Genomic DNA, 21,814 nt, shown 5'->3' with positions numbered 1-21,814 from the left:
CAGCTCCCAGCAGCCCCCGCGCGGCCGGCCGGGCCCTGATTGGCTCCGCTCTCAGCGTGGAGAGGCGGGGCGCCTGCGCACTGAGTAACGCGGCACCGGCTCCGCGCGGCGAGCGGCGCGGGCTCCACCACCCGTGAGTTCGGACCCCCCCCGCCCCCCGGGTGCCCGGTGCGGCTCTCGGGCGCCCCCGTCCCGTTCCGTCCCGCCCCGCCCCGCCCCGCCGGTGCTGGCTGCCACGGGCCGGCCTGCGCTGCGGAAAACGGGGAGGCTCCTGCAGCCGCTCGGCCGCGCGGCGCGGCGGGGACCGGGCTGCAGTGCTCGGGCGGGGCGGCAGGGGGCGCTGCGGAGGGGGCGGGGACAGCGCCAGCCCCGCCGGGCGGCAGGGGGCGCTGCTGGCGGCCGGGGCGGGAGCGGGGCGCGGGGGCGGAGGGCGCTGCTCGCCCCTTCCCCCTTCCCCCCTAGCGCCGGGCTCTCTTGGGGCCGCGGTCGGTCGCAGACCCCAGCGCTGGTACCGGTACTGGCGCGGCGGGGAGGGCGCTGACAGAAAGGGCTTCTGGCAGTTCCGCACCCCGGGATTCCCCCCGGGGTTCTTGGCTCCGCTCCCTCCTGGCCCGCAGCGCTCCCTGCAGATGCGGAGCGGCCGGCGGAGCGGCGAGGCGGGCGGCGGGCAGCGCCGGGCAGCGCCGGGCGCCGCTCCCGCCGGAACGGGAGCTGTTTTCTGCGAGGTCCGGCCCGGGGCCGCCTCCCCTCCGCGGGCGGCTGCGCCCCAGCGCTGCGGGGCTGCGGCGGCTGGAGCTTGCGGGCCGTGCCGGCGTTTCTGAACACCTCTGTAAAAAAGCGACACAGAAGTAACTAGGGCACGGTTGTGGTTTTATGGCTGATAACGAAATGTAGGAAACTGGTGAGGAGATTTTAAGTTAGTTTGGGGCGTACGTTGAGCTGGATGACAACCAGCTTAAAAAGCAAGATACACCGGCAAGCCAAGGCAGCAAGCAGACAGGTAAGTCCAGGTGATCCCAAAGGATGGCAGCGTCCCTGGGAAGGCTCACGGACATTATAGTAGCCCCTTGGCACAAGGAATACAGATGCTGTTGGAGAAAGACAGCTAAAGACAGCTTTTTCTTAAGACAGCTTTTCTTAACTGGGGAGGAAAGCACGATACCGCTGTAAATTCCCCTGCCTTCACAGGGCAGGTAGGTGCAGTTTGTTGCCTTTTCTTGCTGCTGTCTTCAATAGCAGCTGCTAGGGATGCGGTGTGTATCTTTGAGGCTGGCAGAGTTTTGTGTGTTCATTATGCATAAGTGTGGCTACTTTGTAAATAAAATTGCTGAGTAGAACCTGTGTGGACGAGATGTGAAAATTTATGAGTTATAACCTATATTAAAGGAATATTCAGCCAAAATGCCAAATTGGCTTGCTGTGTGATAAATCTGTCGGGCACTCTCAGTGTCAGGAAAATGTACTTCACTTTATAGTTCTTGTTTTCCCTTTTTCAGTTTTTCCCTTTGTGTTTGAGGAGCTGCAGCGGTTCCTGCTTTGTGTGGGGATGCTTTGTCAGAGAGTGCTGCACGTGCGTTTGTGAAATAAAGTGTGAGCCCTGAAGAGCTGAAGTAAAAATCTGGGAATAAGATTTAACTGTGCGTTTAGAACCAGTAGAGGGAGCACCACATTCTTTTTTTTAAAGGAAAAACATCATGGTTTGCAAAATTCGTGGGGATTTACATATAATCCACACATGCACATTTTGGTTGAAAGTTTTACTTATTTGAAGACTGAGAATAGATTTGGATATTAATAGTACGGTGTATGAATGTTTGTCAATTTTACTTTGCTGTAGTAACTGGTTTTTTTTAAACATTCTCTTTGAAGCCAACATGTCTCGAGAGACTGGAAGTGAACCGCAGCAGTCTCAAGGTGCCCAGCAGTCACAGAGTGGTACCAGTTCCTCTTCCAGTGGGTCACAGAGCACTAGTCAGTCTTCGTCAAGTTCTGGGACCCTCAGTTCTTTGGACACTGTTCCCACTCAGGAGCTTCCGTCGATCCCTGAGGACCAAGAATCTGAGGAGCTTGTTCCTCAGCCTTGGGGTCGACTCTTTGCACTTGGAAAAGGTTTCAGCAACTGTGGTATGTGCATACTGGAATAAGCCTCTTAGTTCATTTGTAGTACCTCAGAAAAGTTTTGAGCAGCTTGGCAGAGAGCTGTGTCTTTTAATTTTCACATTAAGGACAAACAAATGTAAGCACTAGCTTGCAACTTTTGCAATAATGCTCTGTTCTGTCCTACATCCCAGTGTTCATACTGAGTACCCAGATACACAGCTTCTGTAGACTTAGAGGAATTCTGGGGTATTCCTGTTCTTTGTTACTTGCTTCATTTTTCCATTTCATAATTGATTTTGTTTATATATCATGAGAGTCTCTCTGTATTGTTGAAGGTGAACTGAAAACTCTACTATTATTAAAGAGGGTAAATGATTAAAATATCGTACAAGGCATTGATAGTGCATGGTGCTTTGTCTGAATTAAGACAAATAAACTTGATTGTATAGGAAGAATCCTGTCTTTGTTATCCTACTCACTACCATGTGGCATCATTCTGTAGTGCCATAGTTAATAACTTCCTGCAATTTTGTGTTCTTTCTCTGCTTTACTTCCCTCTCCTTTGCAGACTGCGTGAATGATGAATACTGGTTTGGAAGAGACAAAAGCTGTGATTATAGTTTTTCTAAGCTAGGGTTGTCTGAGACTGGCTTCTACCAAAACTATAGCAAGAAGCATTTCCGAATTTTCAGGGTAGGTGCTAAAAAGGCTAACTGTCTTTTTCTGTCTTGGCATAATTGAGAAAGATTGACTTTGGTGGGGGTGGATCCTAAAGAAATCAAAGTTTAAGTACCTTCAGTGTTGACTCTTTTAACAAGACTCTTGTCTATGCTCCATTAACCTGGTTTATGAAATAACCTCAGTAGTCTGATTTCCTGAGCCAACAATAGTAAATTTCTATAGTCTATCATGTCTGTACTGTAAAGTCAACTTTTCCATACTGTTATCTTTCCCATTTTTTTTTCTCTTTGAGGAAATGGGTCCAAAAAATTCCTATGTTGCCTACATTGAAGACCACAGTGCAAATGGAACCTTTGTTAATAGAGAGCTCGTTGGAAAAGGGAAGAGGCTTCCGCTGACTCACAACTCTGAAATTGCACTGTCTATACAGACTAATAAGGGTAAAATGTACTGTAACATAAGTAGGTTCTTCATGTGTTGGCTAAGAGGTCTTTTCTGCGGTGATTTGAATCTGTTTCTTGCAAGCTGAGCTTTTTCGTGAGTGCTGTTAAAATACAGCCATGAACTGTTGTTTTACTACTCGCATAAAAATTATCTGTATCCATCTCAACCCTAGAAAAAAAATGAAAAAAAAGAAAATTTAAAAGAAGCTGCATCAGGAACCACCTTACTAAAACATAAACTTCTATACTTATTTTCCTGGTCTTTGAAACACTTTTGTGCTTCAGCAGCTCTGTGTGTGGTGGTGGGAACAGTGGAAACAGTCTAAAAAAACCCAGATACTTACCAGATGCTTCATAATAATTAAAAAAGCCTCTTAAAAATTAGCAAAATTGGGGGTTTGTTTCTTTGTCTTTGCTTTTCCACTAAGATGCTGTCTTCCTGATTGTCACTTCTCTTTGTTCCCTGCTGTGACATGGAAATCTTGCCGATTTTGTCCTTAAATGTAGTGTTCATTGATCAAGTACTGTTGGGAAGTTAATCCCAAAGATGTCAGTTTTCAGTAATAAGATCACCTTGCTAACCCATAGCTGATGCCGTTTATAGCATCAATTAACTTTTTTATATATTTATGCTTTTCTTCTAGCAGGCAGCATTTTCTTAGTTGTGGTGTTGACTATAAAATCTCAGGAAGCATAGTTGTTCATTATAACAAAATTTTAAAGTTAATAACAAGAAAACGATCTCCACTCATCTTCCCAGTGTTTGTATTTTCTGATCTTATGGTGGATGATCAGTTGGTGTTTCCTAGAGAATTCAGAGAGAAATATATCATGTCAAAGACTTTGGGAAGGTAAGCATCCTTCTTTCCACAGTATTAAGCACTAATTTTGTTACTGTTTTCAGTACCTTGTGCTGGAATTATTATCAGTGTTAACTGAGCTGCTGTTTAAAACAACCAACCAACCAACCAACCAACCAACCAAACAAAAAAAACAGAAAAAAGAAAAAAAGGAGTGATGACACCAATTAAACCTGTTCTTCACAACAACTTAAACAGGAATTTTGGCTTTATTACTGTAACTGGCTTGGGTTATGTAACCTACCATTAATTGTGAAACCTAAGGTTTTTTTCTCTAGAAGAGAAAAATCTGTAGATTCTTAACAAATTTTTAAATTTTGTATATTCATTTACTCAATTATTGGAAGTAGAAGGAAGAGCTTTATGTCAGAATATAGCTTTCTACAGCATCACTGTTGAGGCCTTCAGGCAGAAGGGGAAAGAACTGTTTTCAGGAAAAAGGGGAGAGGCTATCTTAAGTGGAGGCTATTTTTTTTTTTTTTTTGTCTTTTGGAAAAAGATGGTCAATGAAGCATTTGGAGGAGAATGGTTGAGTGGAAACAAATCCGAGTGCAAAATACAAGGATTTCTTTCTGTAATGTAATTGCTACTTAGTAAAAATAAAAGTGTTGTCATACCTGTTCTTCAGATTTGTGCAGTCCGGTGTTGAGAGAACTCTTCACTAGGTTCTCTTTTCTTAAATGCATTTATGTGATGGAAATGCTGACAGAGCTTGTCCTTGATATTCACGGGTACCGTTTCTACAAACAGATTAGTCACTCTACATATTTACTCCTGCATTTTTGAATGGGTGGCCCTTGACATGACTTGCTATTTAAATAGACTTCCTAACTATTGAGTGCTTTCTGAGAAAGTTTGGACAACATGGCATATTCAGCAAGTTAGAAAGCAGCAGCCTTCAGTTGTTTGTAATCCAATGCTTTCATTTCAGTTGTCTTTACTTGTGCAGATTTTTGAGAAGTATTTGTAAGCATTAACATAGCTGTGCTTTTATGTTAGTGGTGCCTGTGGAGAAGTCAAACTGGCATTCGAGAAGAGCACTTGTAACAAAGTTGCAGTAAAGATAATCAATAAACGGAAGTTTATGACAAGTGGTATTAGAGAGGCAGTAAGTATTTTTGCTTGCTTGTTTGTCTGTCTTTTGGCCATCTTGCAGTGGTCCTGGAATATTTGGTAACCTCTCTGACTCCCCAGCTCTCTTCAACTAAAGAGGATTTTCTCACTTAATGTCTTCTGTATGTAATTTCAAAATGCCTTTTGATCTTACAGAATCTATAGCATTCTGTAGAAAATGCTTGCTTTTATTCTTTGACCACATTTCATTATGTTCATCATTTAGGACTGTTTGTTAATGTGGTATATACAAAGGGTAGTGGGGAGTCTTGTGGGGTTTATCCCCTAAAATGCACCAGATAGGCACATCATAACCAGTGGAGTCTGACCAAAAATTTACAAACTCCGCTAATTTTGTTGTATTCTCCATCATAATACTTTTTAATAAAATTGTATTAAGCCTTTTGGGAAGGGCTTTTCATGTGTCTAGTCTTGTAGCAGAAGCCTGAATTTGAAGTAGAAGAACAAGCCAAGTGGCTTTACTCCAACATGAGAAAGAGATCCAAGCAACTTCATATCTATTACTCTGATTTTATATAAGGCTATAGGAGAAACTTTGAAGAAAAATACAGTTAGAGCAAAAGTGCGTGGAAGAAGGGATTATGTAAGTTGTGCTGCTCTGGATTTACTAAAGTTAAATCACATTGGATCAACCTTATTGATTTCTTTGACGAGAAAATGGAGTTCAGAGCACAGATAAAATATACAGAATCTGTTCAAATTGATGAAGTATTTCATCAGGTACTGTATAAGAAACTACTACTTGATCTGGAAAATATTTTTGTAAAGACAAAAATTCTGAGGTGGAAAGCTAGCTGGCTGAGGAAAGGATGCCAGGAGGCTTCAGTGGGAGCAGTATTAGTTGCTAGTGGAACTTTTGAGAATTTGTCTTGAGATTAATCTTCTGTACTACTGCATTTAGAGATCATGGCACAAAATGGGGGAATATACTAATTCAACTCTTTGGCACTGACCCAAAGTCTCTGTTGATGGGAAAGGAAGATTGCAGTATCATGTATAAAGAACTGCTACTTTTGTATGCTGGAGTAATAGAAGTTAGATAATGTTTAATAGTGCAAGATCGTATATTTCAACATCAGCAACAATTTCTGCTGTAGTCTACACTTTTCCTACTTCAGAGAAGGATGTAGATATAGTTATTTGCAGATGAATATGTGACATCAATGTGATTGAAAATTGTAAAATGCAATTTTGAAACATTTCTAATAAAGATTAAGAAATATTGTTATGAATTATAATTATTAAAAATGCCATTGTACAAAACAATGGACAAAACTAAAAGAGATAGGACTGCATCTGGAATGTTGTATATGGATTTGATTGTGTGTGTTCAAAGATGATTGATTTGGATTGGAAGAAGAGCAAAAAAATCCTGCTGGGTTGATTTCATGAGTTGAGCCTAAGCCACAGATTAAAGGAATCTGCTCATGTTATCTTGCAAAATAAAGGCTAGGAAAGAGTAGCATTTAATTTTAGCATTAGCCCATATGGAAAGCATCATGGAGGGAGGAAAGCTGTTTAAAGGACAATACCAATATATACTCGCCAAGATTTTTTTTTTTGTAGTTTGGAAATTAGGTGGGGATTTCTAATCTGCAGTAAAATGACATGTCTGGAGCAATATCTTACTACAGATAGTGAGAGGAGACTGTTCATTTAATTCACTGAAGGCACCTGATCAGTTTATGGAAAAAGATTATGTGTTATGGTTACTTAAAGTAGCAAGGGACATGAAACAATGGCTTTTTTGGTACTGTCTCTTATTTCTGTTGTGTCTTATTCCGGAACAGCACTGTCTTACCCAATGTGGTATTTGATTCTTTTAATAGAACCCAGCTTTTAATATCAATACAGAAATTGAAATTTTGAAGAAAATAGATCATGTGAGTGTTACTGTACATTTTTTTCCTTTTTGCTGCCTACTGTACTTCTGTAGTTCACTGACCTTAACTAAAGATCAATTTTATCTGTTTAGAAAATAACAGGATTAAAGGATGCATATAATTTTTCTTGCAAATAAGTCTATTGAACACTTGGGTTTTCTTTTAAGTATACTATGTCTTTACAGATTTGAGGTTTTAAAACCTTGAATAACTGAGAGATAAATTTGAGAAGAAACTTCGCAGGAGAAGTTTCAACCTGAACCAGTGTTGTAAAAATCTTCCCTTGATGCATGTATTTGTAAATACTGCCAGATAACCAAATATAAAGATTAGATTTTACTGGCAATTTTTTGAATTTGTATCCCCTCTTTCCCCTGCATCCCCCCCAGCCCCCTTCCCAGCAAAAGGCATTTGTTTTACTTTTGTTAAGTAGAAAGTCTGCATAGCTTAATGAACTTTCCCTTGCTTCCCAATGTACTATTACATAAAAGAAAATATTGAGGGTATGGTAACTCACAACTAGAACAAATAAGGGTACTTGTTGAGCAGTAGTCACCGCAAGAGTTGAATGTTTTTTTGTGTGGAGGTACAGGGGAAGAAGGTGACAGACTTGAATATTAAGTGTTTGCCAAAGCCTGGAGTGCTAGTCAGTCATGTTAAGCGTTAGTTTAACTGGCATGGTTGAAATCATACTGAAATAGAAAACTTAAGATGATAAACTGTTGATAATGTTAGTTTTTACAAATGATTCTACTTTTTTGTGTGTGTCCATTTGTGTTCCCTTTTTTTATTAGCCTTGCTTAATCAAGATCAAAAACTTCTTTGAAGCAGAGGATTACTACATTGTTTTGGAACTGTAAGTGACTTGTTTGAAAGTAAATGCATAAAATGAAATGTTTTTCATAGCCACAAAGAATGTGTGTACTTCTGCACTCTGGGGTTTTGTTTGTTTTGTTTTGTTTTTCTTTTGCTGGCCTCCACTGTTCTCTGAAACCTCTGTAAAATTAGGAACTAGGATAACCAGGAGAGTAATCCTTCTATGCTTGGAAGGCACTTAGTGCCTGGATAGTTGCCCACTATGCTGCTGTTGTGGATTGCTGCTACTTTTCGATTTGAGCTCATAGGAAGAGGCTGATCAAAAATCTTGTAACAACTCCCAGTGAAAACTCGGGAGATTAGGCCTAATTCAGCAGTGTGTGTGCTGTGTTTAGGACATTGCTCACTCATTTTCAGAAATATATTCCTTCTCTGTAGCCAAAATAGCCAAATGTTTTGGTCTCAGTCTCGTCTAATGAGATGCATCTTTTGGAAGTAATGTATTGACTTGTTACCTGCATTTGTTTTAGGATGGAAGGAGGAGAATTGTATGACAGAGTGTCAAGGCCAATCAAGATGAAAGAAGCTACCTGCAAGTTGTATTTTTATCAGATGCTGCTAGCTGTAAAGGTACATAATTATGAATTCTACCAAGAAAAATATCGTTATGCATATGAACGTCAGTCAGATTAATTTTTTTGTCATTTGTCACTTCTGAAATCTGTGCAAGCAAGCAGCACAGTGCTTTTAACAAGTTGGTTTAACAAGATTTTTTACCTCAGTGCAGCCAAAGAACATTCAAACACTTAATAAAAACAGGGACTAAAGTAATAATGCAGGGTGTGCTCATTGATGGCAGGATTATCATGTGAGACTTTTAGTAGTGTGTGGGCAAAGAGTCATCAGTGTAGTAGCCTTCAAAAAAATCAGTGATCAGATGCTTTACTATGCACTCCTGAATAAGCATTTTAGTTCATCAGACAACAGATTAAGACTACTTTAATAGATCTCAGATACTGAATATTGAGTCCTTAGATAAATTTCTTCTAAATTCGTGAAATGGTAAGCATATTTCATTAGTAACTTCTGCAAGATTGTTTTCTGCATCAAACTTAATTACCTGGACCTGAATATGGTTTCAGATCAATTCTTTTCCTTTTTTCTTTTGACTCAATTTTAATAGAAACTTAATAGGTGTTCTGTAGTAGGTATTAAGAAATAATAAACCTAGAATTATTTTCCTCATTAGTGAGTAAACTACTGTATTTTTCCCCAATTCTTGTTTTTGGGACAGCCGCTCATATAATAAAAGTGGCGTCATTACTTCCTACTTCCTAATGATACTATGTCTTCAGATATAACAAAGAAAAGCTTCCCTTCAGTGTAAATGTGAGGACATCTCTAGGACGTGTTTTGTACTACTAGTTAGAATCAACGTTGTTCCTAGTTTTAACACAGACTTCATTGTATCTTAATATATTGGTCATTTATGACTGAAATTTGATTCTTGCTTGCTGTCAAACGTTCTCCTAATGAAGCCCGAAGTTTATTCTCAGGTTTGGAGCCTGTAGAAAACAGGATAGTAGACTTCAGAACTACAGATAAGGGAACAATTCTACAGTTGCCTCAAGGAAGTAACTTTTTTCAAAATCCTATGTATATTTAACCTGACGTTGATCTTGTATCTCCTCCTTACTCAGTTTTCCTAGTTATATCACCAGGTTTTTGAACCCTTTTTCAGCCTCCAGCTCTTTGATGACTGAGGTGTTTTTTAAATCTGTCTATTACTACTTACCAGTGTGAGGACTGTTGTGGCATGGTCAACTTAACTGTCTTTGCAAAGTGAAACGTGGACTTGTATTTAAGAGGGTATGATCATACAATAATAATGACTAAAAGAAAGGAGAGAGAGATGGAAAACCAAAATTCCTACAATGGCAACATAAAACTTTGTTCTTCCTTAGTTCTGTTGCTTTTACTGAGATGAAGAAAGAAGTATAGCTTTCCAGTGAATGGGAAGAATGGAACACCTTGCCAGGTCTACATACTCTGTTTGCATTGAGATTTGACATTTGAAGCATAATGGTTTCTAAGGTTGTCTTTTTTGTGGGGTTTTCTTGTTTGTTTAAATAAGAAGAGAGAGATATAAGCTGTGTGGCTTTAAATGCATGCATGCCTCTTACACAACCATTTCCGTTATCCTGCCATTGTTATATGAAAAATTGGAAAGCTTACATTTAAAATAAGTTAATAATCTGTTTTTCTTTGATCTGTATATATCTAGTATCTTCATGACAATGGAATTATACACCGAGATCTAAAGCCAGAGAACGTGCTACTTTCATCTTCTGAAGAAACATGTCTTATAAAGGTAAGGAAACTTACATTTCTTCTTGTTCATTTAGAAATTTGGGAGTATTCCTTCCCATTCTTCTCAATATTTAGTTAAACATAGCAAAAAAAAATTATGGAATTAGTCATACAAACTATGAAGTAACTTAAAACACTGAGGTTTTTTGTTTTTTGTTTTTTTTTTCATAATTTTAATTTTACTTTTGTGGCTGTACTTATCTAAGAACAACTGGGAAATGGTGTGTTTGTATAGCACTTAATTTAGTACACAACTTCAAATGTTGATACTATTTTTTTTTTCAATAAAATCTAAATTACTGAATTACAGACAGCATTTCCACAAATATGTAGGCTGTATGGTGACAGGGGTTTTATGTTGTTTTGTTTTGTTTTGTTTTGTTTTTTTGGGGGGGTGGGTGTTAGGGTTGGGTTTTTTGGGGAGGGGGTTAAGTTTGGGGTTTTTTTTGGTAGGTGGTTTGTTTCCCCCCCCAGATAAAGCATTGAATAGATTTGCATGCTAAACTACTAATTTTTCAAGTAATGTCTTCCAATATGCTACAACTCCTTTATTCTGTTGTTGTCCATTTACATCCAAATCTGAGAGTACTTTTTGCTAGTGTAGAGTGGGATTCTACGTCATATTTCTCGGTATGCCTCCTCTCCCATTCTCAGTTGTTGTTTACTGAAAACTTAATAATGTTTGGGGTAAATTTTGTTCATAGTCAGGTACTGGAACTGACTTGGAAGGAAGAAACTTAATGTTACCTCCTGATGTATGTTGACAATATATGTTCTAGTACAGTCAATCATAATATATAATGTGGTGTTACCATTTTTAAATACAAGATTACAGATTTTGGACAATCCAAGATTCTTGGAGAAACTTCTCTTATGAAAACATTATGTGGTACTCCCACGTATCTTGCTCCTGAGGTTCTAAATTCACTTGGGACTGCTGGATACAGCCGAGCTGTGGACTGCTGGAGTTTAGGAGTTATTCTTTTTGTATGGTAAGATATTGTGTAGATGCTTCGTTGGGCAGTCATTGACATACATGGCTTGAGACTTGGCAACTTCAGTATTTTTATTAGGAAGTGAAAGTGTGTTTAAAACTATGTATGTGTAAAAGATGCTGTAATAGCAGGTGCTTTAAAATGTGTGATTTTAGTGTTTCATTCACTATGATAAAATCTTTGTTATTTAACTTGTTTTCTTCTTTTATATAGCTTGTGTGGATATCCACCATTTAATGAGCAAAATACTCAACTGTCTCTGAAAGATCAAATTACTCGTGGAGAATACACGTTCATTTCAAAAGAATGGAAGCATGTATCAGACATGGGTATGACTCCGTTACTGTGGGCAGCAGAATATCTAGCTCTTTTCTTGTAGTTTTTGTTTTCCTTAACTTCCTTTCAGCTGTATGGCACATTGCGTGTTGATATGTTTAGTTTTTAAAGTAGTCTCTTAAAAATGTTTTGGTTTTGGTGTTTCTTTTTTTTTTTTTTTAAGTTCGAAGTTGAAGCACTAGAAAGAGCAGATACATTTTCATTGAAGAGATTTCTTAGTAATATTTAGCTTTATTAACTACCGAAGTATAGAGTTTGTGGGTACATGTGTCTATTTTTCCTCTCTTCGCTTTTTATTCTGACTTTATCAAGCCCGTCTACAAACTTTGCCTTGCTCAAAGATTCTTCAAGTGTTGAAGCAAAAATGCCAGGAATTTAAGTGATATGAGTTAGAACTCCAGGAGAGAAATGTTAAGAGTAATTTCATGGTACTAGTCTTTGAGCTTAAAATATCAGCCACATTTGTGGAATCAACTATTAAGTTTGGCCTACTCTAAGCTAGGTAGTCTGCAAAACTAGGTTTTTGCATAGCAAACTAAAATGATAGTTACTGTCTGCATGCTTTTCTTCAGGACATTTTATATGCACAAACTAATTGTAGTATTTGCCTTGGATACTCCTTTGTATGTGCAGAGGAGTTTCTAATAAATGATGTGATCATTCTTTTTCTAATAAACCTACCAAATACAACTCCTTCCTGAATTATTTGAAGCTTATTCAGTAAGTCAGACGTATATGAGAATGTAAATTATGTTAAGGTCGTACATAGTCCTAATGGTATGTATAACAGAATAATCAGATACAATGAAAAGTAAATCTTGCCAGAATTCCTTTATGGGAGATTCGGAGTCATAACCTTTATTTTCTTAGGAAACTGCTTAATAGACACTATGAAAAATACGGCATTTATGCCATATTTAATGTGATTATGTTGAGCATATATGTGTATGTCTTGTCTCTTCTTTCCCATCTTCCCATATGGATAATCTGCTTTCCAAGACACTGTAAACCAGCAAACTAAATTAAGCTGTCTTTGCTTGTCCACAATAATAATGAATCTTTTAGGAAAGTGCTGAACTTCCTGTGCATGGTCAGGACATAAATTGTGGACATGCTCAGTATATCTACTAGTAATTTTGGTATAGTGAAAAGCATTGAATCATGTGAAGGAAAAATGGCTACAGTCTGTAGCCCTCCCTATGCATAGAAAAAAAAGTGATCTTCTCAGCCATTATTTTTGGGCGTTGTTCCGAAGTGTTATAAGACACGTTGTTGCACATAGCTTTGGTGTATGCATATTGCAGAACTTACTTTCAGGTAATGAATTTATTGATCATGTGCCAACCATTCTTTTTATTATCTTAGCTCTGGATCTTGTGAAGAAGCTGTTAGTAGTGGATCCAAGTAAACGTCTTACAACAGAGGAAGCCTTAGAGCATCCTTGGCTTCAGGTAGGAATTGAGTATTAACTGAAGTACAGCAAAGCTGGGTTGTTCTGGGGACAACTTCTTGATGTAAATTCAAAGGCGGTTCAATAGCCTGAATGTAATGAGGTTTTGTTCATACTGTGTCATTTACTTCTGCAAGGAAGCAGGGGAACACTGACTGCATCTCACCAGAGATGTAATGCATGACTGCTCCTGCTTCTGTGGAGAATGCCATAAAAGGGATACAATGTTGGGCAATGAGAGCTTCAATCCTTTAGCTTCATGAGAACAACAACTGTTATCTTAAGTCAGAGCTTAAGTCTGCTTGTCCGTAGGTTGTCTCTGACAGTAGCCAGCAGAAGAGCAACCATCATTTGGTGCTTCTCATGGGCATGCAGTGCCACCTGCCTGCCAGCTGGCTATACAGTTTCTGCTGGCTGCTGTAAGACCGGAGAGATCCTGCTGCCTACTTACAGAAAGAGGAGAAAGAAAAGGCCATATGTTTAGGATTTATTTGTTTGTTTTACTGGCATTGTCAATGACATGTAGGAAGAGGAGCCATCAGATCCCAACCTATAGGATATTAGCCCAGATACTGTAGCCACCACTTTCCTGTTGGACAACTCTAAACCAAACAGAGTAAGCGTCTTGAACAGACTGCTTCCATGTCTCTCTGTTGGAAGCAAGATGATCTTGCAGCACCTTGTTGTGTGTCAGAGCCTTTCTGGGATGGAGCCTTCTCTTTCTTGGAGTGTACAGAACAGAGTTGCTTCTTCACTCTCCCAACAAACAAATGCTGTCTCTGCAGCACACAGATTTTCTTCTTTTCCTGTTTTCCTTGTCTTTTCCTCTTGCAATGGCAACTAGACCCCGTGTTGTTTTTCAATGTGTTTATTTTCTTGGCCCCTGTCCCTGGAAAAGCCTTCATTCGCTCTTACCTCTTCCTACTGCTGCTTTTACAACATGGTATGCTTTCTCAGTCCTTCAGTTCCATGGTCCTTTTCAACTGTTGCTGCTATTGGTAGTCCTGTAGCCTTGCCTGATGCTGTTCTGTGTCTTTTCCCACCATAAACAAATCTTTGCTTGATTTCTCTTTTGATTTGACTTCTCCTTTGCCCTCCACCTTGTCATGAGGTCTCCATTTGTAGGTTTTACCTTGCCACATCACGCCCTCTTCTGCCAGAGAGGAAAAGGAATCAGTAACTTCTCTTCTCCAAAGCGGCCATACTATCCTTAGTTTTATGTCTGTTGCCTTTTCTCTTTATTACCTGGATAATGCATCGTCTTTGTGGCTTAACTATCTAACAGCACTGCAGCTCACGTGACTTCATATACCCTCTCTGCACAGGCTGAGGGCATTTCTTGGCCTTGACCAATTTGATTACCTCCTGATGCAGCCTGACCCATGCCAGAAAGTGTCTTATTGCTAACTGTATCGGGACCCTTGGCAACAGCCATAAGAACTTGTATAGGAAGGAGAGCTTTTTGTTCTCTTGGTCTCATGATCTTTATTACGTCATCATATAATAAAGGCAGCTCAAAGCAGTTTGTGTCCTTGCCCAGTAGTGTAATTCTCTCGGACTAAATCCGCAATATCTCATGGTTGATGCATCTTCAGTAACCTGTATTCAGGTAAGGGAGAAGGACTCAGATTCTATAATTTGTCCAGCTGGAATAAGATGTTTCACAGTTTATATGTTCACTATTCTGTGGTTATCCGATGGATGTTTGACTCTGGATCATTGTAGAGTGCTGAAGAGTTCTGTCAAGCTAAACTAGGTCCTGTTCTAGCCTATCACCTTTAGCGAAGTAGTGTGTCAGGACTCTCGCAGTCCTGTCATCTCTGGTCTTTCCATCCAAACAGCTGTGTTTTCTTTGTGGGAGGAAGATGAAACTGATTTTGATGTTAAGAGAATCAGAATTCAGTGGTCCTAATGGTAAATACCAACAATGAGCTCCTCATGGTCTCTGCCTGGGAAGACTTGGAATAGGTAGAGCTTGCAAATATCTGCCTGGGTCAACACTGTATGTTAGTGGTTGAGCACGAGTGATAGGTACAGTTCTTTCTGCTTCTGTGCCATGCCATCCAGCAAGTTGCAAGTCTGTTGCTCTATTTAATGCCAGCTTTTCTGTCACTAATTCTTTCCTACCAGCTAGTTGGCTTCTGCTGCAAGGTGTGGTGCCAGCTCAACAGCAGAAGTTGACAGGCCTCTCTGTCTTTATTTTTGTTAAAGGATACTGGTATTATGCTGCTCCTCTCCATACTCTTGTCCTGCTTCAACACCCTTCATAAGCCTCCATGACCTGCTCTGAATTTAATGGGAATTGTGGATCTCTGGAATTTTTTCTCAGAAAATAAAGCCCAGTCTGCATCTGTAGCTAGTCTGTACTTTCAAATTTTTAGTCCCTACAGAGAGGACAGCAAAAAAAGCATGGAGTATTCTGCTGAATACCTTCTTTCAATGCAGCCAGCAGCTTCTGCATCCTTTCTGAGACACCTCTTCTCAGAACTCTTTAACATCTGAGAATCAAGATGTGTTTTTTAGAGACAGAGTCTGATTGTGGTTCTGATAGGATGGACATCCTCCTTTGAGCATTGTAACAGAGTCCCACTTTCTCATCTTGTTTATGTGGGCAGGCAGTGCAGAATCCTGCAGAGTTTGTTTCTGGCAGGTGTCCAGGACTACTATGTTCTTACTATGCTGAGTATGAATAAGTGTCACTGGTTTGGGAACCCTCTGAGTAAGAGGTGAAGGTTTCCCTGCCTCCTGTTACAGTCTAGTTAGGTTTGTGAGAGGTAGTCTTTAGGTGGTCTTTTATTAATTTTGGCACTCCAGAGTTGAACCCTGGGCCTATGAGCTTTCCTGGATGTTTTTGCTTGAGGAGGTTGAAGAAAGTCACCCAGCCTACCTTTGAGCCACACAACAGGTTCTATTTACGCATGCTGAGCATAATGCTATTCATATTCCCGCACTGGGAACAGTTTCTGGTTTCAAATGCTTAGGTAAAGACCATAAGAAACAGGGTGTGGAAGCAAGGGAGTATCACTTAGTGCTCAACAGCTGGCAGCTTCCTGAGACAGAAAATGCATTTGGGTGACTGTGTTTAAGTCATTAACTTGTCCTAATTATACTGCTGGGCATCAGAAAGTTCTTCCTGGCATTCCTGGCTTTTACTACTGTAGACCTGTGTGTAACTTCTACAGTGAGTTAATCAGATGTAGATTCTTACATTTAGATTGTAATTCTGAGCAGGAAATGTTATTGATAAACCATGCTACACTGGTTTTAAGGAGCGCTGGTATGCGTAATGGGAAAGGGGAAATACATGACAGTGATTTAGACAAGCTAAGGATTTGAGATATTTCAGTATGTAAACTCAAGCTGTTAGCATCTTGATTACGTATTCCCTTTAGGGACACCTCTTACTGTTATGTTTAATTTTGAAGACAGGAGAAAAAGTTTCAGAAAACATCATACCCGCAAATCCAAATGTCATCTAGCATTCAGATGCCATTCTTTAAACTGTTTCCCTTCATGGGCTGTTACTAAGAGTATCAGTTGTTTATACGTGATGTACACTGCCTGCTTGGAAGGCCAACATCCAATATGTTCAGTTCTAGATATCACACACGTTGAATACTACCACCAAAAGAGCTCCTTGAGTCCTGTTACTGTGAGTAGTGAGAAGGAGTTACTGGCTCCCCACTCCCTCTTGTGTTGTCTGTAAGTATTGTCTTTAAAAGTTAGCATGGAAAAAGCACAACAGACACCTACTTTATGCGTACAGCTAATGCCTGTTAGCCCTCTAATGATTTTGGGTCCACTAGGGGTTTTTCCAGATATTAAAAGTAAGCATGTTCTCCAAACAAAACTTAATTTCTACAGCTTTATTTAAACCAGTAGTGCTTTCAAATTCATGTTTTAAATACCTGTGCTGTTTACTCCATTCTTTGCTTAAATCTAAAACTTTAAAACTTAATGGGCTGCTTAAACCTAAGTACTAATCAGTGGAGATGTCTTGCCTGTATTTACCAAGTACTTAATAAAACATTTTTCAAAAGCATATAAACAATTAATTGCTTCTGAAAACTTCACTGGGATCTTCTGAATGGGACAAGATTAGTTTGGTTGCATGCTGAAGAAAAACTCAGGTGTTTGTTACATGAATGGAAAAACATTTATCTTATCTTACCCATCACCTCAAACGTAGCCACAGTCAAAACAGGTGACACTGGAAAAGAAAGAGAAGTCCCAGTTCTATGTAAAATAAACTGGATGCTCACAACAAAGCCTTTTTGTAGCACTTAAGTACATTTTTAAACCAAAAAAGGAGATACTGCAATACTCGTAGCTTAGAAAAAGAACGCCCTCCCCTGCCTTCGCCCAGAAAACCCAGTTAAAACATTTGAAATCCTTAGGAGCTGTATGATCCTTATTTCTATTTGTCTCCAGCAGTGAATGTCCCATTCACTTCTCTTTGAGTTTCCCAATCTTTGATGTGATAATGGAACAAAATTATACAACCTGTTAGCTTCAGTCAGTTGTTTAGAATAAATGTCTGGGTTTGGTTCTAGATCAGTTGCTCAGTTGGTGAATGCACAGTCATTGTTCAAAACTCAGCCAAAGGAAATGATTTGTATTAAATCACTATGGGCAACATACTTCATTTAGTCCTGGGAAAGGTTTAAAGACCTCATTTCAGGTTTGGAAGTCTGATTTAGGCTTTGCAGGTAATCCATAGCAACCCATTCTAATAAAATTCCTGCAGGAGAAACTGCTGAAACTAGAGAATGAGAATTTCTTTTTAAAACAGAGTATACTATGTCAACTAAAATTCTTGTTCGCACCGATTTCCTGTTCGCTGAGGTTGCCCAACATATACCAAGAGCGCCCTGGTCACTGGCAGCTGAACCAGAACGAGGTTACATGCTAGCTTTTTCTCTTGAAACATGCCTTACTTTCTGCTAAACTAGCTTCTCTTAACAAAGGATCTCTGGTGCCCTTCCCTCCCCTGTGCTCTCCTTCCCTCTTCTTAATGCTTCTGCAGGCAGGCCTGTTTATGAACAATTCAGACTAAGAAGTCCACTTCTTTCACAGTGCACCTCTCCCAGACACTTTCTTTCCACTAATGGCAGCTTCTGGCTTACCACTTCGGGTAAATAGAGAATGAACTGTACTATCCAGTGAACTTCTGTAGAGATATGAATGCTCTATGAATAATATAATACTTGTTAATCATTTGGATTTTCAAAAGGGAAACTTCAGTGAAATGCTTGCCCAAGGTCTGAATATTTGCTTTCCAAATGTTTCAATTTACAACCTTTATTATGTTTTATGGACTTACTTATGTTAAGGGTAACTGTGGGATACTTTTTAAGGTAATGTTTTGTTTGAAAGTTAGGTGTGTGGGTTGGTTTGGTTGTTTTTTTTTTTGTTTTTTTTTTTCTTTCTTGTGTGTGTGGGTTTTGTGGGTTTTTTTGTGGGTTTTGGGGTTTTTTAGGGTATGGGTGTTTTAGCTGGTTCTTTTCTACCTACTGTGTACGACAGCTTTGCTTTTGGGGGGTGGGGGTGGGACAGTAATGAAAACTACCCAAATTTGGGATACTGATGAAGCTGAGCTAGTGGAAATGAAAATATGCTGTTAGAAAGGGAAGTCATTATGAGAACAGAATGTAAGACTATAAGGAAAATACTTGTTTTTCAAGAGTGATTAACTGTTTTGGTGAAAGCAGGCCCCACGTCCTGATGATGGATTACCTGCACAAACTCCTAGCCTGTACGTTCAGTTCTTTCAATGTTGTTATACTGTGTTGAGTGGTACTGCAAGTTCAGTTTTAGCTTGCCTAATGTTAGCTGAGGGGAAACTGTTTCTTTGTAGAAGGAAATAGAACTATTTTTTCTTACCAGCACTGTACATAAACCACCTGCTCAAAATTCTACTGTGGGGCATGTCAGAATCGTAGAATCATAGAATCGTTTGGGTTGGAAGGGACCTTTAAAGGTCATCTAGTCCAACTCCCCCTGCAATGAGCAGGGACATCTTTCACTAGGTGAGGTTGCTCGAAGCCCTGTCCAGCCTGACCTTGAACACTTCCAGGGATGGGGCATCCACAACTTCTCTGGGCAACCTGTTCCAATGCCTCACCACCCTCGTGGTGAAAAATTTCTTCCTTATATCTAGTCTGAATCTACCCTCTTTTAGTTTAGAACCATTACCCTCATCCTATTGCAGCAGGCTCTATTAAAAAGTCTGTCCCCATCTTTCTTATAAGCCCCCTTTAAGTATTGAAAGGGCTCAGTAAGGTCCCCCCAGAGCCTTCTCTTCTCCAGGCTAAACAACCCCAACGCTCTCAGCCTTTCCTCATAGCAGAGGTGTTCCATCCCTCAGATCATTTTTGTGGCCCTCCTCTGGACCTGCTCGAGCAGGTCCATGTCTTCCCTGTGCTGAGGACCCCAGAGCTGGATGCAGTGCTCCAGGTGCAGTCTCACCAGAGCGGAGTAGAGGGGCAGAATCACCTCCCTTGACCCACTGGCCATGCTTCTTTTGATGCAGCCCAGGATACGGTTGGCTTTCTGGGCTGTGAGTGCGCATTGCTGGCTTACGTCCAATTTTTCATCCACCAGTACCCCCAAGTCCTTCTCCGCAGGGCTGCTCTCAATCCCTTCATCCCCCAGCCTGTATTGGGTCAGGGCAACCCCTGGTATCAGGTGCAGGACCTTGCACTTGGCCTTGTTGAACCTCATGAGGTTCACATGAGCCCACTTCTCGAGCTTGTCCAAGTCCCTCTGGATGGCATCCCGTCCCTCAGGCGTGTCAGCCGTACCGCTCAGCTTGGTGTCATCTGCAAACTTGCTGAGAGTGCACTCGATCCCACTGCCGATGTTGTTGATGAAGAAAGTAAACAGTACTGGTCCCAGTTTGGACCCCTGAGGGACACCACTCGTCACTGATCTCCATCCAGACATTGAGCCATTGACCACTACTCTCTGGATGCGACCATCCAGCCAATTCCTTATCCATCGAATAGTCACCCATCAAATGCATATTTCCCCAATTTAGAGAGAAGGATGTTGTGGGGGACCATGTCAAAGGCCTTACAGGAGTGCAGACAGACAACATCCATAGCTCTTCCCTTGTCCGCTGATGTAGTCACTCCATCACAGAAGGCCACTAGGTTGATTAGGCAAGACTTGCCCTTGGTGAAGCCATATTATGAAGGTATTTATTTGGGAGGAGGTGGGGGAAACGCCTTTTCTCCTTTATTCATTCATTCTTTAATTGCTGATCCATTTCATTAGCCAAAATGTAGGCTTTTCCCTTAAATATTCCATATACTACTTAGTTACTGCTTTTTTTTCCACAGGATGAGGATATGAAGAGTACATTTCAACAGCTACTTGCTCAGACGCGTGCTAGTATGAATCCACCGCAAACATCAAAAATGGTATGTGTAACAGATTATTTGAAGATTAATACTTGATGCATAGACAAATTAGATTTTGAAGCAATCCATAAGAAAATAAATTAATTTTGAGAACTTGGAGAAATGTGCATTTTGACTGTATGTAGCAGTCTGCTAATTATCTCTGCTTTATGAATAGAGGCAATGAACTTTTGTGCTTTGGCAAGACACTTTGTTTAAATATATAGAAACAGTCTCCTAGGCTTTAAAGGATTATTCATATATTTAAAATTAAATTGTTGAACATGTATGTTTTCATGGATTCGAGTCATGAATGTTTAGTATTCAAGGAAAAATTCTCATGGTGGTGAAAGTTTAGAATGGTATCGTGACATGTATTACCAGATGCCAATGAGGAGAATTTTAAACAGTAGTGGAAGATAAAGCTGGGGGCAGTGTCTTACATGAGAAGGATCAAATATAATTAGATAGATCTTGGTAGAGAAACATTTGTTAGTCACGCTGCTTTTTTGGTCACAGAAAGGAGACTTTATCTAACATCTGTAATTCTGTAGCAAGCAAACCAGTTAGTCTCTGTCTTACCTGATTTCCTGTAGCCATCCTGCTGTATCTTTCTTTTAGCCAACCACAACAAGAAAGCGTCTCTATGAAAATGAGGAAGAATCTGGCTCTTCTAAGCGTGCTATTCCTTCTACGTCATTTCAGAAAATGAGGTGAAAAAAAAGAGAAAGTGACTTTTGTTAATGATAGCTTTTTTTATGGAAAGCAGAATTTTTATTTAAGAAAAATCTTAATAATGGAGTAACTGTTGAAGATGCAATTGCTAAATAAAAATAACTTTGTAAGACTGAAGTGACTGCTGTGTATGCTTGTGAATCTACACAAATAGTCATGTTCCATTTCATCCAGCTGTCTGACTCAAGGAGGGTATCAGAAAAACTCATGAACTAAGTTACTAAAAATTTTTAGGCTAGCTTCATCACCGACATGCTTTGTTTCTTCTGTTCCCGTTTCTAGGTTAGGCATGGAAATAATGCTTAGTCCTTGTCCTGGTTTCAGCTGGGATGGAGTTAATTTTCATCTTAGTAGCCGGTATGGGGCTGTGTTTTGGGTTTGGGATGAGAACAATGTCGATGATACACTGATGCTTTGGTTCTTGCTAAGTAGTGCTAAGCTGTTGCTCAATAGGTGCTAAGTGGCGCTCACACCGGTCAGGGACTTTTCAGCTTCCCCTGCTCTGCCGGGGGCACAAGAAGCTGGGAGGGGGCACAGCCAGGGGGGTGCTGAACCCAGACTGGCCCAAGGGCTATTCCATACCATATGACATCATGCTCAGTATATAA

The 21,814-nt window shown here is 40.2% G+C and overlaps 1 protein-coding gene across 7 annotated transcripts; it reads left to right on the top strand.

Moving 5' to 3' along the window:
• The first annotated feature begins 16 nt into the window (after positions 1 to 16).
• CHEK2 (checkpoint kinase 2) lies at positions 17 to 21,206 on the top strand. 7 transcript variants are annotated; one of them, XM_082324604.1, is made up of 15 exons: positions 17 to 133; positions 1,870 to 2,124; positions 2,669 to 2,793; positions 3,074 to 3,221; positions 3,985 to 4,075; positions 5,084 to 5,192; positions 7,048 to 7,101; positions 7,896 to 7,957; positions 8,448 to 8,547; positions 10,202 to 10,288; positions 11,116 to 11,279; positions 11,496 to 11,611; positions 12,984 to 13,069; positions 20,412 to 20,492; positions 21,093 to 21,206. In XM_082324604.1, the coding sequence occupies exons 2-15, from the start codon at positions 1,875 to 1,877 to the stop codon at positions 21,186 to 21,188; spliced, it is 1,569 nt and encodes a 522-aa protein (XP_082180730.1). In that variant the 5' UTR covers positions 17 to 133; positions 1,870 to 1,874; the 3' UTR covers positions 21,189 to 21,206. The 7 variants fall into 7 exon arrangements, with proteins under 7 accessions (XP_082180730.1, XP_082180729.1, XP_082180733.1 ...); XM_082324603.1 differs by lacking the exon at positions 17 to 133 and adding an exon at positions 412 to 1,193; XM_082324605.1 differs by lacking the exon at positions 17 to 133 and adding an exon at positions 942 to 1,000.
• The last annotated feature ends 608 nt before the right edge of the window (positions 21,207 to 21,814 follow it).

The sequence above is a fragment of the Platalea leucorodia genome (assembly GCF_965183815.1).
Source record: "Platalea leucorodia genome assembly, chromosome: 12".
Taxonomy (NCBI): Eukaryota; Metazoa; Chordata; class Aves; order Pelecaniformes; family Threskiornithidae; genus Platalea; species Platalea leucorodia.
Note: the sequence above shows the minus strand (reverse complement) of the source record. Positions and strands in the feature narration are given on the sequence as shown.